Source organism: Dryas octopetala, chromosome 6 (assembly GCF_963921425.1).
Source record: "Dryas octopetala chromosome 6, drDryOcto1.1, whole genome shotgun sequence".
NCBI classification, from domain to species: domain Eukaryota; kingdom Viridiplantae; phylum Streptophyta; class Magnoliopsida; order Rosales; family Rosaceae; genus Dryas; species Dryas octopetala.
Window position 1 is genome coordinate 15623186 of NC_141371.1, and position 19206 is coordinate 15642391.

A 19206-nucleotide genomic window follows, 5' to 3' on the forward strand; every position below is an offset into this window, starting at 1 on the left:
AAACGCAAAGCAGAGGCGCAGAGATGGCTTGTCAAGGTGCTGAAGAGAGCAGCACACGCATGAGGGCATGAAAAGTTGGTGCCTAGAGATGATGCATGGCGTAGGAAGCAAGACCTAGCATGCATGGCAGCGGCGTAGCATAGGCAGCGAGGCCAAGCACGCAAGTGTTGCGCAAGCGTTGGTGCAAGAGTGGTGCAGCAACGGCGCAAAGGTTCTAGCCATGAGCGGACCATGGCTAGGTGGGCTTGACCAGGCGGGCTGAGTCCAAGGTGCTAAGGTGGCATGTGAGAGGCATATGCCATCTTAGGTGGCGACATGTGCATGTCATGTGCTTCCAAGAGATCAGATGAGTGGCTGATGGAAGTGGGGCGCCATGTCAGCAGGCGGTTACAAGAGGTGGCCGAAAATGGGGGAGCATGCCTAAGAGAGTGGGCGGTTTCCTAGTGCATGGAAGTTAGCAGTGGTTGCTAACTTCCCATGATCCCAAGTGGCAGCAACCACCAAAGGAGTGGGTGGTTATGTGGGCTGCTTAGTGGGAGATAACTTCCCAAGAGAGTGGGTGGTTATGGCAGCAACCATCAAGAGAGTGGGTGGTTATGTGGGCTGCTAGTGGAAGATAACTTCCCAAGGTAGTGGGCGGTTAAACCCAGCAAGTGGGGGTTGTCCCTTGCAAACTTTATGTATAAATAGGTGTTGAGGCGTCAACACTTGGCAGTGCATTCTTGAGAGAAACACACCAAGGGGTTTGTGGCGATCCAACAAGTTAGGTTGTAAATCCTTGTCTTTGTGAATAGAAAGAAAGGTTGGGCACGTGGCCCGTACGCTTGTTGTGTGGTGATTGCTAGACAAAACAGTGTGTGTGAGTGCACTCAAGCCTCGGTGGTAGGCAGAGAGAGAAGGCTGACTTAGTGCAGGAGGTGCTAAGTGCCGAGCAAGGCGAAAACGAAAAAGTAGCCTTGTTACCCTTAGTATGGTTATTGTTTTAGTTAATAAAAGGCCTATGAGATTATGCCATGTGGCATTATAGTTAGAAAGAAACGAGTATGTTAGAATTGGTTAGAGGTTAATTAGTTGTTTCTGTATAAAGCATTGAGCTGTATTCATTTTACGTAATTCATTCAACTCATTCAATGAAAACTCAAAGTTTCCTCTTAAAACTTTTTCTCTTTTATTGCTGATTTTGATTCTTAGAGCTTTGTGATCATGGTATCAAAGCAAGTTCTATCCTGACTCTTCTTTCACTGAAGCATCAACACAAGATCTGCTGCGTTCAAAATCTGCTGGACAATTTTCAAGACGAAGATTGTGATTGGGGTTCTTCTGGCTCTTCAAATTGCGAAGACGAGCTCGTTCATCTGTGAAAGAAATTCCAATTCAAGCTTCTGCAGAATGAGTATTGTGTTTCTAACTCAAGCTTCTGCATAATGGGTATTGTGTCTCTTTTCTTTTTGGTGATTGTTCAAAGGTTGTGATTTTTGTGAAGATTGTACTTGTTATTGGTTGATGATTCATAAGATTTGGGTCATTTGCTGTGGTTGATTTTGGATTACGTGAATTCTTGAGAGGTATTGTGTTTTCTTGAAGTGTTGAAGTGTTGTGTTCCTGCAGTGCTGTGTTATGTTCTTGAGAGGTATTGTGATTTCTTAAAGTGTTGAGAGGTATTGTGTTTTTCTGGAGTTCTTGAAGTCTTGAAGTGTTGTGTTCCTTCAGTGTTATTGAACTATTGTGATATTGTTGTTGAAGAAAAAAAAATTTAGTCATGTCAATTGCGAGTAAGGTTGATGGTTTGTTGCCTTTTCTGACTTTAAGGTTGAATGATTCTAATTACCGTAAATGGAGTTTTCAAGTCAAAACAATATTAGGAGTTCATGGCTTGTTTGGCTATTTGGATGGATCAATTGTTTGTCCACCACAGTTTGTACTAGATGAGAGTGGAGTAAATACACTTGAGGTTAATAGGGCCTTCATTGAATGGGATCACACTGATAAGGTTTTAACTAGTTTGTTGATGGCATCGGTTACTGAGGATTCTATGAAGTATATTTTGGATTGTTCTTCTACTCATGAAGCATAGATGAATGTTAGAGAAAGGTACAATACTGATTCTAGAGCCCCAATTATGCAACTCAAAACTGATTTTCGAACTCTGCAGAAAGGCGATGATAATGTTGAGATGTTTCTAATGAGGATTAAACATGCTAAAGCTCAGTTAGCTGCTATAGGGGTGTATGTTATAGATAATGATGTTTATGCGGTTGCATTAAATGGTCTTCCTGATGAATTTGATCATGTGAAGGCTGTATTAAGAGGTCATCAGGGTCCCATGTCTATGAAGGAATTTCGATCTCAACTTCTTGCTGCTGAACATGATATGAATAAGAAGCTAGCTCTTGCTTTGGCTTCTACTCAGACTATGTCTGCAATGGTAGCTAAGCTTCATGTGCCTAAATCAAGCTATCCAACAAGTTCTAATGGCAATATTGGTACTAGTGGTTCTACTGGTTATGATTCTAATTCTGGAGATTCTTATCATGGCAAAGGTACTAATGGTGATTCTAGTGGCAATGGAAATGTTTACAATGGAGATGAGGGTTATAGTCATCCCTCAAATGGTGGTAACTCTAGAGGAGGTTATAACAATGCTGGAAGATGGAATAATAATGATCATGGTGGTGGTGGTTACTAGAACAATAATGGAGGTAAAAATGGGAGTTCTGGAAGGCACTGGGGTAACAATGGAGGCAGGTTTAATACTAGTGGTGGTAGAGGTTAGAATTATGGTGGAAATGGTGGCATGTTTAACAACCATTGGGGTGCAAATAACTGGAACAATGGGGGTCGACAGATTCCTGAGTGTCAAATCTGTTATAGAAGAGGGCACACTGCTGTCACTTGCTTTGATAGAGATAGATCATCTCGATCAGAATGTTGGTATTGTTGTGGAATGTCAAATTTGTGGTAAAAAATGTCATGTGGCTTTAGATTGATTCAACAGATCAAACTATGTTTATCAAGGCTCAGCACCACCTTAAGCAAACTCAAGATATGTTTCAGACTACACTATCAGTAGATGAGAGTTGTACAAATATTTTCGACTCAGATGGTTCCTTCTTAGATATTCCTACTGCTTTGCATGCCCACTACATTGACCAAATTGGTTCTTTGGTAAATGTTTGCCCAGGATCACCCCCTCATTATCAAGACGACATTATTCATAGTCACCATAACTTAGAGGAAGAAAAGTTATCTACAAAGTCTTATTTAGTGGCATCATCTGATAGTAATACCAGCTGTAGTTAAGATGATAATTTTGACTCTAGGCAGTCAATTCCAATTTCTGAAGCTCATCAGTAGAAAATTTCAAATTCATACCACTTTTTGCAATCATGTAGCTATGGAGTTGACTTTACGCCTCAGGTTTTGTGTGAGTTTTACTCCTCTTTGTGTACTCTGTCTGATTGTTGGATCGAATTGTTCAATTGGTTGTGAAATCTGTATTTCTAGGTTTTGTATCCACTGCCACCACGATTCCCGCTGAGGGTGGCGGCGGCGCTGGTGACTTGGGAGAGTTCAGAGAAAGAGTCACAGACAGGTTGGGCTTCTATCTCCCATTCCAAAACCACCAGCTGAGGAGGAGAAGAAGCCTGAGGAGAAAAAGAAGCCCAAGGAAGAAGAAAAGAAAGAAGAGGTCAGTACAGTATGGAAACTAAAGCTTTTCATTTTCAGAATTGTTTTTTTTTTCTTCACCATTTTTTTAATTATTTCTTTATTTTTTGTTTTTTAATTTTGGGGTTCAATTATTACGTTATGTTGTTGCATCCTCAGGTTATCACAGTTGTGCTAAAGATTCACATCCATTGTGATGCCTGTGCACAAGAAATCAAGAAACACATACAGAGAATGAAAGGTACATGCTCAGCTCTGTTTTCTTCTGTTTTCCAGATAAAAAATAAAAACTGAAAAATGGTTATTAATTAATTTCTAGATTTTGGTTCATGCAATTCTGTCTTCCATAATTTTTCTTTTTCTTTTGATTATGAATGAGTTGGCAATTAACGGTATTGCCCTCTTATTGGTTGTGCAATGCCAATCCATCTGTAACTCCTAAAAAAGAGAGAAGAAAAACACTTTCCTTCTGAATCTCTTAAAAAAGAGTTTAATTATTCTCTCACCAATGACCAATTTTTCAATGTCAATACATTCTTTCTCTTCAATAAAATACTAAATGATTAAATTGGGTCCAATTCAAGTCAATTCAATTCCATTCATGACAAAATCCCACCAGTCCAACTTTCATTTCTCTAAATCTTTAAACAGTGCACTAAATCCTACAATACCGAACTTTTAATTTTTTTGTCTTTTCAAAATCTGATTTTATCTTCGCTTTTCTCTGCCTTTTCTTTTGTGTCACTTTTTAGGGGTGGAATCAGCAGAACCAGATCTAAAGAGCTCACAGGTTACAGGAAGCTTGAAACTAATATATTCTGGAACTGATGGAAAACTTACTCTATACATTAACAGCAGAACCTTGGTATGTAATTTGGCTGACAGGTAGCTCTGATTCAATTCTTGAGGTTATTTCTCAACAAGTTTCCTCGCCCCTATCAGCACTGTATGAATACTTGCTTCCATGGAAATCTTTGCAAAAATTTTATTTTCTTTCCCCTTATCATTATATGTTGCATGCGTCTGATCTGATATTTAGTTTACAACTGAAGGTCAAAGAGTCAATAGAACAATCATTTAGCTACTACCCTGGAGATGATGGAAATCATGGAAGTGTGGATTTACAGGAATAAAGATATATGAAAGTATTTTGTTGCTGCTGTGTCTTTCCCCCAATCTCCCTCAACCATCACCGCATTGTGATTGATAATGATATACATGTTAAATGTAATTATATTTGGTAAATATTGAAAAGGAAATATTTCTATTTTTTGAAGGCCTAAGAAGCATATATCTTCCATCCTAATGGTACACATCCAATTAAATCTGAAGGGCAGGTACATACATGATATCTTTTGAAGTACTGCTGGACAAATTTTATCATACAATCATAATAAGAAATAGAGGAGTTACCTTTAGGAATTGCAGGTATCTTTTACTGTTTTGAGAGGACCATTGTTAGACGAAGTACATCAGAGGATCAACTCTTGGATATATCTGGTGGTTGTGCCGCTCACTTGAACAATGTATCTGTCATGCTGCTTTTGATTGGTACAAAAGTTTTCCTTCTGATTAAATGTGTTAATTGGTGCACACTATGTTTCCTGTGCAGTTAATTTAAAAACCCATAGTTCTAGCATTTAGGCTTGCTGCAGATTTTTATGCATCAGTTGAAAATTTGCTTCTTCTTTTTTTTTTTTTTTTTTTCTGAGGCTTTCTTGCCCTGCATTGTTTTGAGATTTTGAGTTTTAAGTTCATTTTTATGCATGGGTTAACTTCTGCAGTTATGTAAAGCTGCTTTCAATTGGTTAGAGGTGTTCCTTATGACTAAATGGCTTAAATTGCTAGAATCATTTTTGCCATCCTCTTCTTGCACCTTATCAAATCTCATTCGAATGAAGTTTTTACATTCATATGTTTTTTTATTACACGTTAAAGAATATGTCTGCACTTTTAAATTACATACTATAATTTGCTTTTGATGATCCTTAATTTGAGTGGTTATTGTTTTGCTTGGTTTTGTCTTATGAGTCGGTGCCTTTGCGCTTGGTGATTATGATAATGGACTGATAGATATCACCAGACAAAGTTCTGATATAACTATTTCATTGTGATCATTTTAGTCAATGGTGACTATTTTCTTCACTGTGCTTTTGTTTGATTTTAGTACTGATATAACTATTTGTATTGATTTTTTTCCCATTTTTTTAATGGGTTTAGGTCGTTCGTGGTGCTATTTCTTCTGCTGGTGGCTTCATCTAACAGAAGAATTCTCAGGTTCTTCAATATTACTCGAGCAAGTGCTATCCTCTGCTTTTGACCCCCTGATTGCTGCACTTCTCTTTCTCCACAGTGAGTGTCATATCCATCTTTCATTGAACCATCCGCACACTGCTGGAGTATTGTATTTATTCAACAACTTACTTTGCATTTTGATATTATTCACATTGTCTGATATTTCTATAAAAACTATGACATTTACTAATTATTTTCATTTTCCTCTATTTTGCATGTCTCTAAGTGATCCTGCAATTGAAGAAAGAACTAACAAAGCTGCTTCTTTAAAAGCTCTGAAACAAGATGCTTCAGATTCTGATAATCTCCCATTGAAGGCTTTAAAAAGAAAAGCAATGAGAAATAAATCCAAAATCAGGTTAGCTTCCCTCCTCTAATTTGTGTTTTTATTTTTTATTTTTTTTTCAGAATTTTTTTTTAGTAAACCTTAGAGACCATAGTTATTGATGATTCTGAATTTTTTGTACTGATTTTCTCTAACACATTTAAGAAATTGAACTTATCTGGTTTCTACTTTTTATATTCACATTTAAGAAATTGAACTTATGGTAATTTTATTCACTTACGGATATCATGTATTTTGGTGTGTTAGAAAATGCTAATTTTTCATTGCTTATGAATGTAAAATTACTACGTTATCCTTTCTTTGATTTAGGGTTTCGAAATTAGATTTAAGGTTTAGAATTAGAATTTAGGATTTAAATTGGGGTTATAGAGCTAATGGCTTAAGGTGTAAGTCTTGCTTTTTGGGTGAAAACTCAAAAGCTAAAACTAAGTCATTTTGCTGTGTAGCAATTAAATACAAACCTAATATAATCTACATTTGCATGGTAGTGTATGTTTATTAATCGATTATAGTTTTTCCTGAGCTGCCTGGTGATCCCTAGGTTGCAGCACATCCGGTCGTTAACTCATTACGCTGCTGCCGTCATTTTTAGGACCGATAGACGTTTTCATTTTGATCAATAATGACTAAAATAAAATTATAAAAAAATGTATTGAGTAATTTGTAATTTTGAAAAATTTTATTAATTTATTTGTAAATGACCCAATTTCTATTTTTTTTTTTCAATTTTGAACGCTCAAAATGGGTTTTCGTTTTGAGTGGCACTATTCCCACCCCTCAATCTTATTTATAAACCCACCTTATTTCCACACCCTCCATTGAATTTTAAAATTTTTGTTAGTTTTTAGGATTCTGAATTGGCTTTTTTTTTTTGTCAAAATCATTGTATTTATTTTTTTAATTATTCACTCACAAGCTCTAGGCTAGAATTAAGGTTAAGATCACTTGTGTTGAAGAAATCAAGAATGAAGTTGCAATGTAAAAGACTCTAAAGTATAATGCACTTCATGCATTTCACGAAAAACAGTTTTGTGTCTATTTGACTTGTTACTCACTGATCATAAGAACAATTTTCTTCACACGTGTACTGCACTTACAATTTTTATCACTTGAATAATTGTTGACAGTTCAGCAGCCCATTTCATGACCTGACTCCTAAAGCCCATTTCTCTTTCTTTAAACAAGCATGTGCACTGCACATGATCTGGTTGTTCACTCACACACTCACATCATTATTCATCTTCTTCCTCTTTTATGAATTTTGAAAATGAGGATATTGTTGAATTTAAAGTTCTACATCCTTTAAACTAAATGAAATGCTTTTGATTTTCACAAACTAAATGATTTTCTTAACTTGTTTTCCACCCTCTAAAATTTGAATATGTTTGAGTGTGTTCTAAAGCTTTTCACAAATTCATAAACACTATCATTTAGATTTTAGATCTAGGATTCTCTAATAGCCTTTTCATGCCTCTTGCTTGAGAAGGTTGATTTTTAAAGAATTTAAATCTGCATATCATATTCATACATTGAAGAATCTGATGTGCTTGGTATGAATCGGTGCTATGGGTTGATGAGCTTGGAGTTTGAGCTGCCTTCTTCATGATTGACTGATTGACTGATTGCCTTGCTTTTGGGAGTTGCACAAAGAGGTAAAAAGCTACCACTTAGTTTAGGACTTAGTGATTGAGCTTGTGTGCTGTATGCTCCTTTTGTATTGAACCTCATATACAATGGATTGCCCGTTCAGTTGAAAAGACCCCCAGTTTTTACCCTTTGTGGTTTTTTTAGGTGAACATCTTGTGTGCCTTCATCTCCATTTTGTGTTGTTATGTTTACTGACTCACTCAACTTTTAAATCTGCATTGAATTTATATGCTTGATATTTCTATATGTCATATGGAACTGTTTAGCTAATCACACACCACTGTAGTTGTGGATAACACTAGGATGCCTGCTGTGATGAGTCCTCTGAGTGTATAGGTTGTCACTTGATCCTTTGGTGTATTTAATTTGTGTTTCTTACAAAAGTTATATTTTGATTTACAAGTGTCAATCTATGTCTTCAGATTTTTGTCACTGTGTCCTCAAAGTTTTGTCTGTTTGATTAGTTCCTGAGTCATCACATAAACAAAAATTAGGGTTCGATTACTGACTATGGTTTTAATCAAGTTAATTAGGTAGATAAATCACCTAATACAAACTTTCAATTGGTATCAAAGCGCTACTCTAAAAGCAAATAGAGAGATCCTAGGGTGTTGTTTGTTTTTAGGTGTGTCTAGATGGAAAAAGATCGAGTTGCAGGGTCTTGTAACTCTCCTCCATTCTTTGATGGCAGCAACTACACTGCTTGGAGAGAGAAATTTGAAATTTTTGTTGATGCTTATGACGAATTGGCATATGAATATCTTACTGTTGAGTGGATTCATCGCTCTAAAATTGTAGATGGAATTGAAATTCCTAAGCCTAGGTCTGAATGGTCTATAGGCGAAATCACAGCATCTAGCTCCAACAAGAAGGCTAGAAATGTTATTGTCACTGCACTATCATTCTCACAATTTGCACACATACAACACTGTGTCACAGCTAGGCAAGCTTAGAACAAGCTTCGGGTTGTTCATGAAAGAGACAAACAAGTTAGGTCACTCAAGCTTTAAATGGTTCATGCCAAATTTGAAGAAATTAGGATGAAAGAGTCCGAGTCATTTTCCGAGTTTTATGAAAGGTTGGAAGCCCGCACAAATGAAGTCATGTCCTTAGGTAAATCATATGAGAAGTCTACCATTGTCCAAAAGGTTCTTAGATCTCTACCTAAGAGATTTCAATCTAAGAAACATGCAATTCAAGAAGTCCAAAATTTGGATGAACTCAAGATTGGTAAAATTGGTAGGAAAGCTTAAAACTTTTGAAATGGAGCTTGAAATGGATGAAAGGGACAACAAGAAATCAAAGGATATTGTTTTGCAAAGTGTCAAAGAAATGAGTGAAAAAATGAGTAAAAAATCATCAATGTCCGATGATAAGGTTGCCCTTTTTGTCAAAAAGTTTAGGTGAATTCTTAGAAATAAAGGGAGAGAAGCTAGAACTAGTGGTAACAACTTGAAGGACTTTAAGTTCAAACCTCAAGTAGAGAATTCATTTAAGAGAAAACAAGAAAGGAACACTACTACAATAATATAAATAGACGACACTACTTACACAACGGTTGTTTTAAAACTGTTGTGTAGTTTTAAAGCATAACAGTTTTTAGAAAAACTGTTGTATTTATGCATGAAATACAGTCTTTTTTTGTGGGATAGATTTTATGAACTAGCCTAGACAACACTTATTAGTCGTGACCGTTGTGTATGTGAAAGAAAATGAAAAAAACCGGTGCTACAGTATTTTCATTAATCCTCTTGATCTGTGTCCTCCCCTATCACTTACACATACAAACCTTCTCTCTCTCTCTCAAACCCTCTTGATCTGCTCCCTCTCTCACTATCAGACTTTCTCTTCTATTGTCCTACTCTCTATCTCTCTCACACCCTCCCCTCAATCGACCCCGCACTCGCCCTCTGACCTCACCCTCGCCCTCGCCCTCGTCATCGCCCTCTTTTCTTTCTCAGTCTCAATCGTCCTCCATCGAAACCCAAAAGCTGCCTCTCACCTCGCCCTCTAGTTTAATGGGTCTGAGCAAAACAAATTCTAGTCACAAGTAATCTCTTTTCATTCTGCTTTTTCTCTTTGATTACACTTGTGGTGATAAATGGTCAGTGAGGGTTTTGTAGTCTAATAATAAGGGTCCGTTTGCCCACCATTTTTCTATGCTTGGATCTTCTGTTCTTTCTAGGTTTCTTTTAGATCCGGTGATGAACCAAGGTCAAGAGCGTCGTTAAATACTCCTTCCTCTCTTTCTCTCTATGTCTCTCTATTTCGTTTACTGATTCAAGGTTAGGTTCTTTATGTTTTTTTATTTTCGTTTTCTAGGGCTTTTGATTTTCATTTTTAGGGCTAAGTTGTGATTTTGTGATTTCTGAAATCGAAGAGGAGAGGCTGTATGGCAAGTAGAGTGGAACACGAGTACAACTATCTGTTCAAGATCGTGTTGATCAGAGACTCTGGTGTGGGCAAATCGAACTCTACAGGCAAGTTTGATTTTTGGGTTTTGATTAGTCTGCTTGTGTTTAATCTTAGTGTGGAAGCTAATTTATGTTTTACTCCTTTTATTTTATGAGCGTTGTATGTGAATTTTATTTGTCATGCTGCCCAGGTGGTTTAATTTTTGGAATTAGAATTAACTTGGTTGATGTTTTAGAAGGTTGTGTATGTGAGTTTGGATAGTTAGGAGCTTTTGATAATTATTTGTATGTTTTTTTCCTTTTGGGATTTGCTGTGTTTGATTGAAGATATATCAATAGAAAAAAAAAAATTGTTATTAATAGCTTGGTCAATGAGGCTCATATTGGTTTTTTTAGTACTTTGTTTTTGTGAAGGTTATGATTGATGAACTCTAGATGGGGCTGTCAATTTCTAAATTTAGATGGGAGATGAACTGCACAAGATCCCAGTTTTGTAGTGTGTCATGTTTCTTGTTGTTGTCTGGTTATGATCAAAATAAAGATGACGTGCATTCTTACTCAGATTGTGATACAGCTGAATATTTTAAGTGATCTTTATTTAGCATAGAGCGTTTCAAGGTACTTCCCTTATCTTTCTTCTTGTTCCTTCAAAATCAAAAGCTGATTCAGATGTAAGAAAGCAAAATCTAATATTTTTTGTAATAGTACTTTGTCTCTGTTTGTATTGGTGAATGGTGATTCTCGGAAGTGGGCTTTGGTATTTCTTCTAGCTTGTATTGTATGCAAGCTAGAACAAGAAGATGATGAAAAAGAAGATAAGAATTAAAGTCTGGATCTTAATTAAGTTTCTCTTTTTATAGAGTTTCTATTTTAAGTTATTTCTCTGTTTTTTACTCTTGGGTGTTATGGTTTTAAGTGGGTAATGATTTTAAATGTCTGGAGGGATCAAATTTGGTTCTTTGAGCTCCACTTTGTCACCATTGATGACTGATTGTAGGAATTACCATACATTTTCATGTATTGTAAAGTTTATCTTTTATTTTTTATTTTAGTTAAGCTAGTCCCTTTTCATTGCCATACTTGACTTATTTTACTTTTTTTTTTTTTAGTGATTGGAAACTAATAGAGGTAAAGCTCTGTTACCTATTTCAGTTGTCTTTTTTTGTGCTTTTACTAAAGGTTAAAGCTCATTTGAATCTGTATGGGATTGTGTCTGTGGAGTCAGCAACTGTAAGTTTGTTAAAGCATTCTGTGCTTTCTCATTCACATTCTCAACAGTTGCACTCTTGGTTCTGCTGTTCACTCTGAGCTTCACACTTGTTCATGGAGGAATCCCAACTACCCTTGAAGGACCCTTCAAGCCTGTCACTGTCCCTCTTGACAAGAGCTTCCGAGGCAATGCTGTTGACTTGCCTGACACTGACCCTCGAGTTCAGAGAATCGTCAAAGGTTTCGAGCCTGAACAAATCTCTGTCTCTCTCTCTGCAACCCATGACTCTGTTTGGATATCTTGGATCACAGGTCTGAGGTCTCTAAGTCTCTTTCTCATTACAAACCTTTTAGTGCTTGGACTTTCTATGGCTTTTCTTTTGAAACTTTTGTCTACGGAACTTTCCAGGTTTTTATTTAGAAAATAAAAAATGACTTTTTATATTTACTTGTCACGTGCAAGACATCTTTGAAATACTAAAATTATTTTGGCAAAAAAAACAAACGATATATATATATTTTTTCATTTGTGGTCAAGAAGATAGATCTTTTTAAGTTTTTAACTGTTTTTTTTTTTATTTTTTTTTTGAGAAATAGATCTTTTTAACTGTTAGATATTTGATTGTACTAAAACCAAGAATTGAGTTATCATAATTACTGTTACAATCCAATTTTATGGATGGGAATGTTACAATAATAGCAAGAGTAATCTTCTAGCACCGAATCTAATTCATTATTCCCAACTTTTGATATCAACTGATGTGGTACATTTACATGTTTTAAATAAATGTTACTTTTTTGGACTTTTCTTTATGATATGAGCAAATGGAGTACTTGTGATGTGGCAGATTGTGTGTCAATATGTTACTTGTTAAAAATATAGAGAGAATATTGAGTACACAGTTGCATGAAGATTGAAGACTCTCTCTCTGGGTACTAGGTTCCAGCGCATTACTTGATACTTGATTGAATTTGCAGGGGAGTTTCAAATTGGCGACGACATAAAACCATTGGATCCGGAAACAGTTCCAAGTGTTGTTGTATATGGAAGGTATGGATCTCCTATGGCTAACCAATCAACGGGGTATTCCCTTGTTTACAATCAGCTTTATCAGTTTGAAGGCCTCCAAAACTACACTTCTGGAATTATACACCATGTTCTTCTCACAGGTATGATTCAGTGATAATTTGTATCCTAATACATGCCATTAGCTTTATGAGCTGCTCATTGACATTCAATCAGCAACAAGAGTATCTCTATTGCTTAGTCACTTTACATTAAAAAGTAACCATTACCTATTTCTAGAGGTACTTCCCTTTTCTCCTCTCTACGGAAACACAAACTTTGAGGGTACAGATGATTTCTTGTGCTATAGTTATAGAAATTTTGATATAAATGATTTGCAGGTGTGTTTCTTTCACAATTTCCTTCAGTTTTTAGTATTATGAGCATTCATGTTCACATATATGGAAACATTCCAGATCAACTTAGAAGATAGAAGATGTGATGCATAGCCAGTGACGTTTATTTTCAAGTGTTTCTGCCTAAAGTTTGGGCTGGTGACTTCATTAGCTAAGGCCTTGATCGTAGAATGAAAATACTTGAATCCTACTGAAAACAGATTTTTATTTGTCTATAAATAAATCCAACCAACATGGTTTGCATAAAATCACACTGATTACAAGCTAAGCAGCAATTTTATGTGGCTTGCAGGTGAAAAACGAGACTCATGCTTTATGGACTTGGCACAGAAATCAGGACTTGTACAGATTAGCTGGAGATCAAATTTACATTGTAAGGCAGCCTGATAAGTGTCCAGTTAGAGCCAAAGGTACATAAATAATGGTGAGCAAAAAAGGACATTATTGGGTAAACAGTACCAGCTTGACCACAATAGTGAACTCTTAACAATATTATACCCAACAGATGTGGATTGATTCATCTACACATTTTTTGTCTGTGTCTAGAATTTTTCAACAAATTGCTTCATCTACACATCTGCAGTTGTGAGCCCTATAGTCTTTTTACTTGTTGATGTCAGGAGTGAATTATCTTCACATGACTGTGAGCATGCATGATACATCATTCTGTAATGTTGGAGAACTATTCTAATGAAACTGCCACATTTTAAACTTGTTCTCCATTTGTATGTGGTCTAAATACCAGTTTCATATCAAAGTCAGGCCCAAGAAAAAATAAACTAAGTAAACATATACAAGAGTAAAAAAAAACAAAGTAAACATATACAAGAGTGGACCAATACGTTCAAATGGTATAGTACTGTACATTATAATATTTAATTTTGGCAAGGATTGGAAGATAATTCACGTATACTGTATACATGCCATTTATTTTAGATAATTTTCAAGCATGCATTTAGAAAATATTTCTTCGTTTTTGGCTACATTGGAAGGGATGAAACTCTTAACTTATCCTTATCTTAACACCTTCTCCACCAGTCCACCTTCCCTCACAATTAGCTTATGTTAATCTCAAGACTTATAAATATTCTTCTCCTTCCTACCAGAATATTATCTTCTCAACTGTGCCTAACTTCTTTTATTTTCTTTTTATGGACGGCCTAATTTTCATATCCCTATGCCGCGCGTTGATGAAATTTTTCTTCTATGTTTTATTGTAGCATAGTGTTGAATTAAAAACAAAAGATTGATGCATTTCATGCATCTTCTATTAATTGGTCCTGCCTCTATTTTTTTAGATATGGCAGAAAAAAAGCTAGGATGCATAGTCTTATAATGTAGTTTCAGTTAAAGGGTTTGAGTTGATTGCTTGAAGAACGAACTTGTCTTATAGCATGCTTGACATTTTCTTAAAATGTATATGGGATTCCTATTTGTGTTTCAGCTAGTGACTAGTTACTATTTGCTGAACATCTTGTACAGCTGTTTTACTACTTGAAGAATAAGCCAGTTGTATTTCTCATAATGAATTATCAGATCACATGGAAACTGTTTGAAATGAAATAAAGGTGTAACCTGGAACTTACCTCAGAAGCAAATTATTTATATCCCAGAAAGGTTTTCTTGCTGTACTAGCTTTATTTTCTAAACTATCCTTTGTTTTTGAGTATCTAAAACCTCCCTCTTCAACCTCCACTACTTATTCGATCTCTTTCTTCTAAAATTGTTTTAATGAGTAAATTTTCCCTCTTCCCTGTGTGTTTGGGAATAAAATTAAACAAAAGACCTATATGTAATCTCTTCTTTTTTGCTTTGTTATAGGTGAAAGGATTATGCGAGAAGGCAAAGGAAATCTTAATGGAAGAAAGCAATGCCCAGGTGCATGACAACTTTATTTGTAGGAAGTCTTAATTTTCTTTTTGTAATATATCATTTGCTATATAATTTCATATGTAAGGTTAACCACTGTCCAACTATCATTGTATTGTCTCTCTTTTGCAATGCACTTTAAAAGCCACATCTCGCAAACTTGTAGTGGGAGGCATTAATTTTATTTTACTTGTTCATGCACTACAGCCTGTGAGAAGCCTAATGACAATTTGTGGCGATATTCATGGGCAGTTTCATGACCTTGTAGAGCTTTTTTGAATTGGAGGGAAGGTATCAGTTCTGACTATGACCTTTTTGTATTCAACTCTTATGTTTCAGCTAAGGGAATCTCTGGTCCCTCAAATGTTTGGCCCTTAACTGATTAGCAAATGTTTGGCTGCTAGTTCATCAATTTTATATCATGTAAATTGCTTATACATGTTTGATTTGTTCAATATAATTTGAATAATCATTACTTAATCAGTTGTGTTGTAATTTTTTTTCCCAAATACATCTCTTGGCCATACTTTGACTTCTTCAATTTGCTTGGTATTCAGTGTTGACATCAGTTCATCAGATCTTCATGGAGGAAATAAGCCTACTCTTACTCTGCAGTCAGCAAGTCATACTGAACATGTCAATAGGTCATGTTGTCCAAATTCTTCTGTAACTTTTTCTCTTATCTTCTCTTCTTTTCTATGTTTTCTGTAACTTTTTCTCTTCTCTTCTTTTCTTTTCTTTGGTTCAGGGGTTTCCCCTGCTCCTTTTTTTTTATTGATTCATTCAATTACTAAAAAAAAAAAAAAATTAATTAAACAAAAATGTTGAATTTTTTATTGGTGTATTCTCTTATGTTAATCCCTTTGTTACTCCATGGTTAATTTCAGTGGGAAAGGAGAAAGACAACACCTACTCACATGACCAGATTGATGAAGTACGCACTGAATGGGCGGGCTTTTTGGTGCGCTATATGTAGATCCAATACGTACTCCTCACTTCCCTAAGTCCGCTGGCTGGGTTTAACAAGCATGTTTTGGTAAATATTTTGTATAGTTAACTGGCTAGGCTGTGTAGACATGCAATATTATGATGGGAGCAGTTCATTGACTAGCTAATCTTGCAAAGTCAGATATTTTGGTATGTATATGGCTGACTTTACACGATTACTTAGGTTAGACCATGCCATCCCTAGCTTTATAGTTTTTGTAATCAACAAGTACTTTTTGTAGTTATCAAGTTACTTATAATTTTTTGGGCTGTACATTAATTGGCAAGGAATGTGTGAATGGGTTTGTTATCATGATCGACTTTGTAAACTCTAATTCCAATTTAATGAATTCATGGATCTTTTTGAGTTACCAATATTTGTGGATTACTTTGGATGCAACAAGCAGGGATTTAGTGGGATTTAATTCCAATTGGATATGCAAGCAGGGAATTAATGGGGATTCAATTGGATGTAAGCAAGGATATTAAAATGTGAATCAAACAAACAACAGTTTTAAATTTAAAAAAATTATGTTAATTAATAATAGACAACGGTTTTAGTTAAATAACCATTGTATAAAACACCTACTAACAACAGTTAAAACGATTAACCAAAAAATTGATGTGTATCATCTATCTATACAACATTTTTGAAAAAAAAATTACTTGTCAAACACATAACTTAACATCATATATAGTTAAAAAAAGTTGTGGAAAACATGATTACCCAACGGTTTTAAGATATAAAATGATATGTATAAGTAATTAAAATAACATGTTTTTAGTAAAAACTGTTGTTGAGTTTCTTATGTACAAACATCATGCCGGTTTTATACTTAATTATGCAACGGTGTTTCTTAAAACGGATGTTTAATAATACTTCGGACAACATTTATATCATATAAGTATTGTCTAATCATTACTAATACAATTGTTTTGTATCTGTAAACGTTGTGTATTGGGTTTCAACACAACTGTTTAAGATGAATATTGGGCATTTTGGTGGATACTAGACAACAGTTTTAAATTATAAATGTTGTATTAATCCATTTAGACAACGGGTTTTTACCGTTGTCTAAATATACTATAGTCGTCACTCGCCTAGACGACGGAATTTTGGGTAAATAGACAACGGTTTTTCACCGTTGTCTATTTATATTATTGTAGTAGTGGAAGCCTAACTTTAAAGAAAGAAGAACAACCAAGAGAGATGTGAAATGTTACACTTGTGGTGGAATATGTCACAAAGCGATTGAATGTGCAAATAATAGAAAGAATTATTCTTCAAGTAAGAATAAAGTCATGAAGATCACTTAGAGTGATAGTGAGAGGGATGACTCAAATGATTGTGAGTCTTCATCCGACATTGAGGGTGATGAAGTTGCATTTGTTGCATCAATCAAGGAGATTGAATAAGTTAATGGTGGGTCTGACTCAGAATTTACTCTAGATGATGAGTCTTACACTGCACTCTATGATAAGTATAACTTACTTTTCACCGAAACACTTAGCATAAAAGAAGAAAATCAGAAACTTAAGAATGCCAAATTGAAATTGAGTGAGAAGATTGAGTCATTAGAGAGTGAATTAGAAAGTATGGCTATCTTGAAACAAAATCTAGAAAGTCAAGTCAAAGTGCTCAAGGAGAGCAATCTACTTTAAATCTTCGAATAAGAAACTTAAAACAGAAGTGAATGATGCAAATGAGAGCATTGTTGAACTCACCATTGGGGCTGAAAAAGTTGATAGGATGCTTAAGATAGGGAAATATCATGGGGACAAGACCGGTTTGGGTTTTAATGAAAATAGTCCTAGTATATCTAACACAAAGATCATTTTTGTAAAGTCAAAATCTGATCATGGTGTCAAAAAGGGTCTAGATTTCATTGACATTGGTCAAAATGCATCTCATTCTAAGTCAAGTCAAGCTACACCAAGTGTCACACAAATTGATTGCTCTACTTCACATAGAAAAACAATGTTTGTCATCATTGTAATGTCGAGGGTCATATTAGACCAAATTGCAACAAACTTAAAGAAAATAAATCAAATGAAGCAATTAGAAGTATTTCTCTTCAAGAGCAAGTGAACAATCTACTCAAAGAGGTAACCAAAATTGTCTTACTTGTCACCCAACTTTCCAAAAATAAGTCAACTCCACATCAAAGATGGGTTGTGAAGAGCTCCACTAAATGTCTAGTAACCTTGACCGCATTTTCAGCCACTAAGAAGAATAGTTGGTACCTAGATAATAGGTGTTCCAAACATACGACGAGAGATAAAGAGGTCTTTACCTTACTTGCTCCTTATGATGGTGGTACTGTGACTTTTGGAGGAGGAGAGAAATCCTATGTGAGTGGAAAATAGGTTGTACACATTCCCGGTATACCCGAATTGAAAAATGTAAGGCTTGTACGTTGATGGGTTGAATTTTAATTTACGTAGTATTAGTCAACTATGTGATGAATAAGGTGGTGAAGTGTGTATGTCCAAGAGTGGATGTAAAATTGTTGATTCCCAAGGAAAAGGAAGGGAGATCTTGAATGCCCCTAGGTTTAGGGATGATTGCTATGTAATTGATGGCAATGTTGAAAAATTTGAGAATACTTGCAATAGAGCTATTGATGACACTAGCTCTCTTTGGTATTAAAGACTTGTACACATTAATGTTCATGAACTTTACAAGTTGTCTAAGCATGAGGTTGTTAGAGGTCTACCAAAGATTGGAAAACCCGAAACTTTTATTTGTGGTTCATGTCAAATGGGAAAACAAACCAAAGAACCACACAAAAGGGTCAAAGACATAGGCACCTCTAGGACACTTGAACTAGTTCACTTGGATTTGGTTGGTCCTGTCCAAACTCTGTCAATAGGTGGAAAGAAATACATTTTGGTCATGGTAGATGATTTTTCTAGGTACACTTGGGTGTCTTTTCTTAAAGACAAATCAAAGACTTTCTATCATTTTATCAAGATTGTAAAACTGCTGAAAAGTGAAGGTATGATAAGTCTGTCAACCATGTCCAGAATTGATCAAACCATGAAACTGAGTTTGAAAACTCTCAATTCGATGAGTTTTGTTGTCAAATAGGTATTAAACATGAATACTCAACTCCTATAACACCTCAACAAAATGGACTTGTTGAGAGAAAGAATAGGGTTTTAATTGAGATGGCAAGAGTGATATTGAATAGAAAAAATCTTGCTAAACATTTCTGCGCTGAGGCTATCAACACAGTATGTTACATCATAAATAGAGTCTAACTTAGGCCGGAAACCAAAAAGACTCCCTACGAACTGTGGAAGAGTAGGAAACCCAAGGGTACACACTTTAGAGTGTTTGAGAGTGCA

The 19206-nt window shown here is 35.4% G+C and overlaps 1 protein-coding gene and 1 long non-coding RNA gene across 6 annotated transcripts; both read left to right on the forward strand.

Moving 5' to 3' along the window:
• The first annotated feature begins 2478 nt into the window (after nucleotides 1–2478).
• LOC147282773 (uncharacterized) lies at nucleotides 2479–6012 on the forward strand. 2 transcript variants are annotated; one of them, XR_015123058.1, is made up of 6 exons: nucleotides 2479–3424; nucleotides 3505–3688; nucleotides 3826–3907; nucleotides 4419–5003; nucleotides 5095–5217; nucleotides 5887–6012. It is a non-coding gene; the product is annotated as an uncharacterized LOC147282773 (long non-coding RNA). The 2 variants fall into 2 exon arrangements; XR_015123057.1 differs by having other exon boundaries at nucleotides 2479–3688.
• A 3462-nt stretch (nucleotides 6013–9474) lies between these two features.
• Nucleotides 9475–16180, forward strand: LOC147282774 (uncharacterized). Of its 4 annotated transcripts, none has more exons than XR_015122881.1 (7): nucleotides 9475–11889; nucleotides 12556–12747; nucleotides 13292–13423; nucleotides 14821–14877; nucleotides 15076–15159; nucleotides 15426–15534; nucleotides 15756–16180. XR_015122881.1 is itself a non-coding variant. In XM_086247705.1 (7 exons), the coding sequence occupies exons 2-5, from the start codon at nucleotides 12622–12624 to the stop codon at nucleotides 15126–15128; spliced, it is 354 nt and encodes a 117-aa protein (XP_086103831.1). In that variant the 5' UTR covers nucleotides 9475–11896; nucleotides 12556–12621; the 3' UTR covers nucleotides 15129–15159; nucleotides 15426–15534; nucleotides 15756–16180. The 4 variants fall into 4 exon arrangements, 3 of the variants coding, with proteins under 3 accessions (XP_086103831.1, XP_086103829.1, XP_086103830.1); XM_086247705.1 differs by having other exon boundaries at nucleotides 9475–11896; nucleotides 13292–13409; XM_086247703.1 differs by having other exon boundaries at nucleotides 13292–13409.
• Nucleotides 16181–19206: the final 3026 nt, after the last annotated feature.

Coding starts and splice junctions, on each gene's coding strand:
- LOC147282774 (XM_086247705.1), top strand. CDS start 12,622: ATGGAAGGTATGGATCTCCTATGGCTAACCAATCAACGGGGTATTCCC. Junction 13,410..14,820: donor GTGTCCAGTTAGAGCCAAAG/GTACATAAATAA, acceptor GCTTTGTTATAG/GTGAAAGGATTATGCGAGAA. Junction 14,878..15,075: donor TGGAAGAAAGCAATGCCCAG/GTGCATGACAAC, acceptor CATGCACTACAG/CCTGTGAGAAGCCTAATGAC.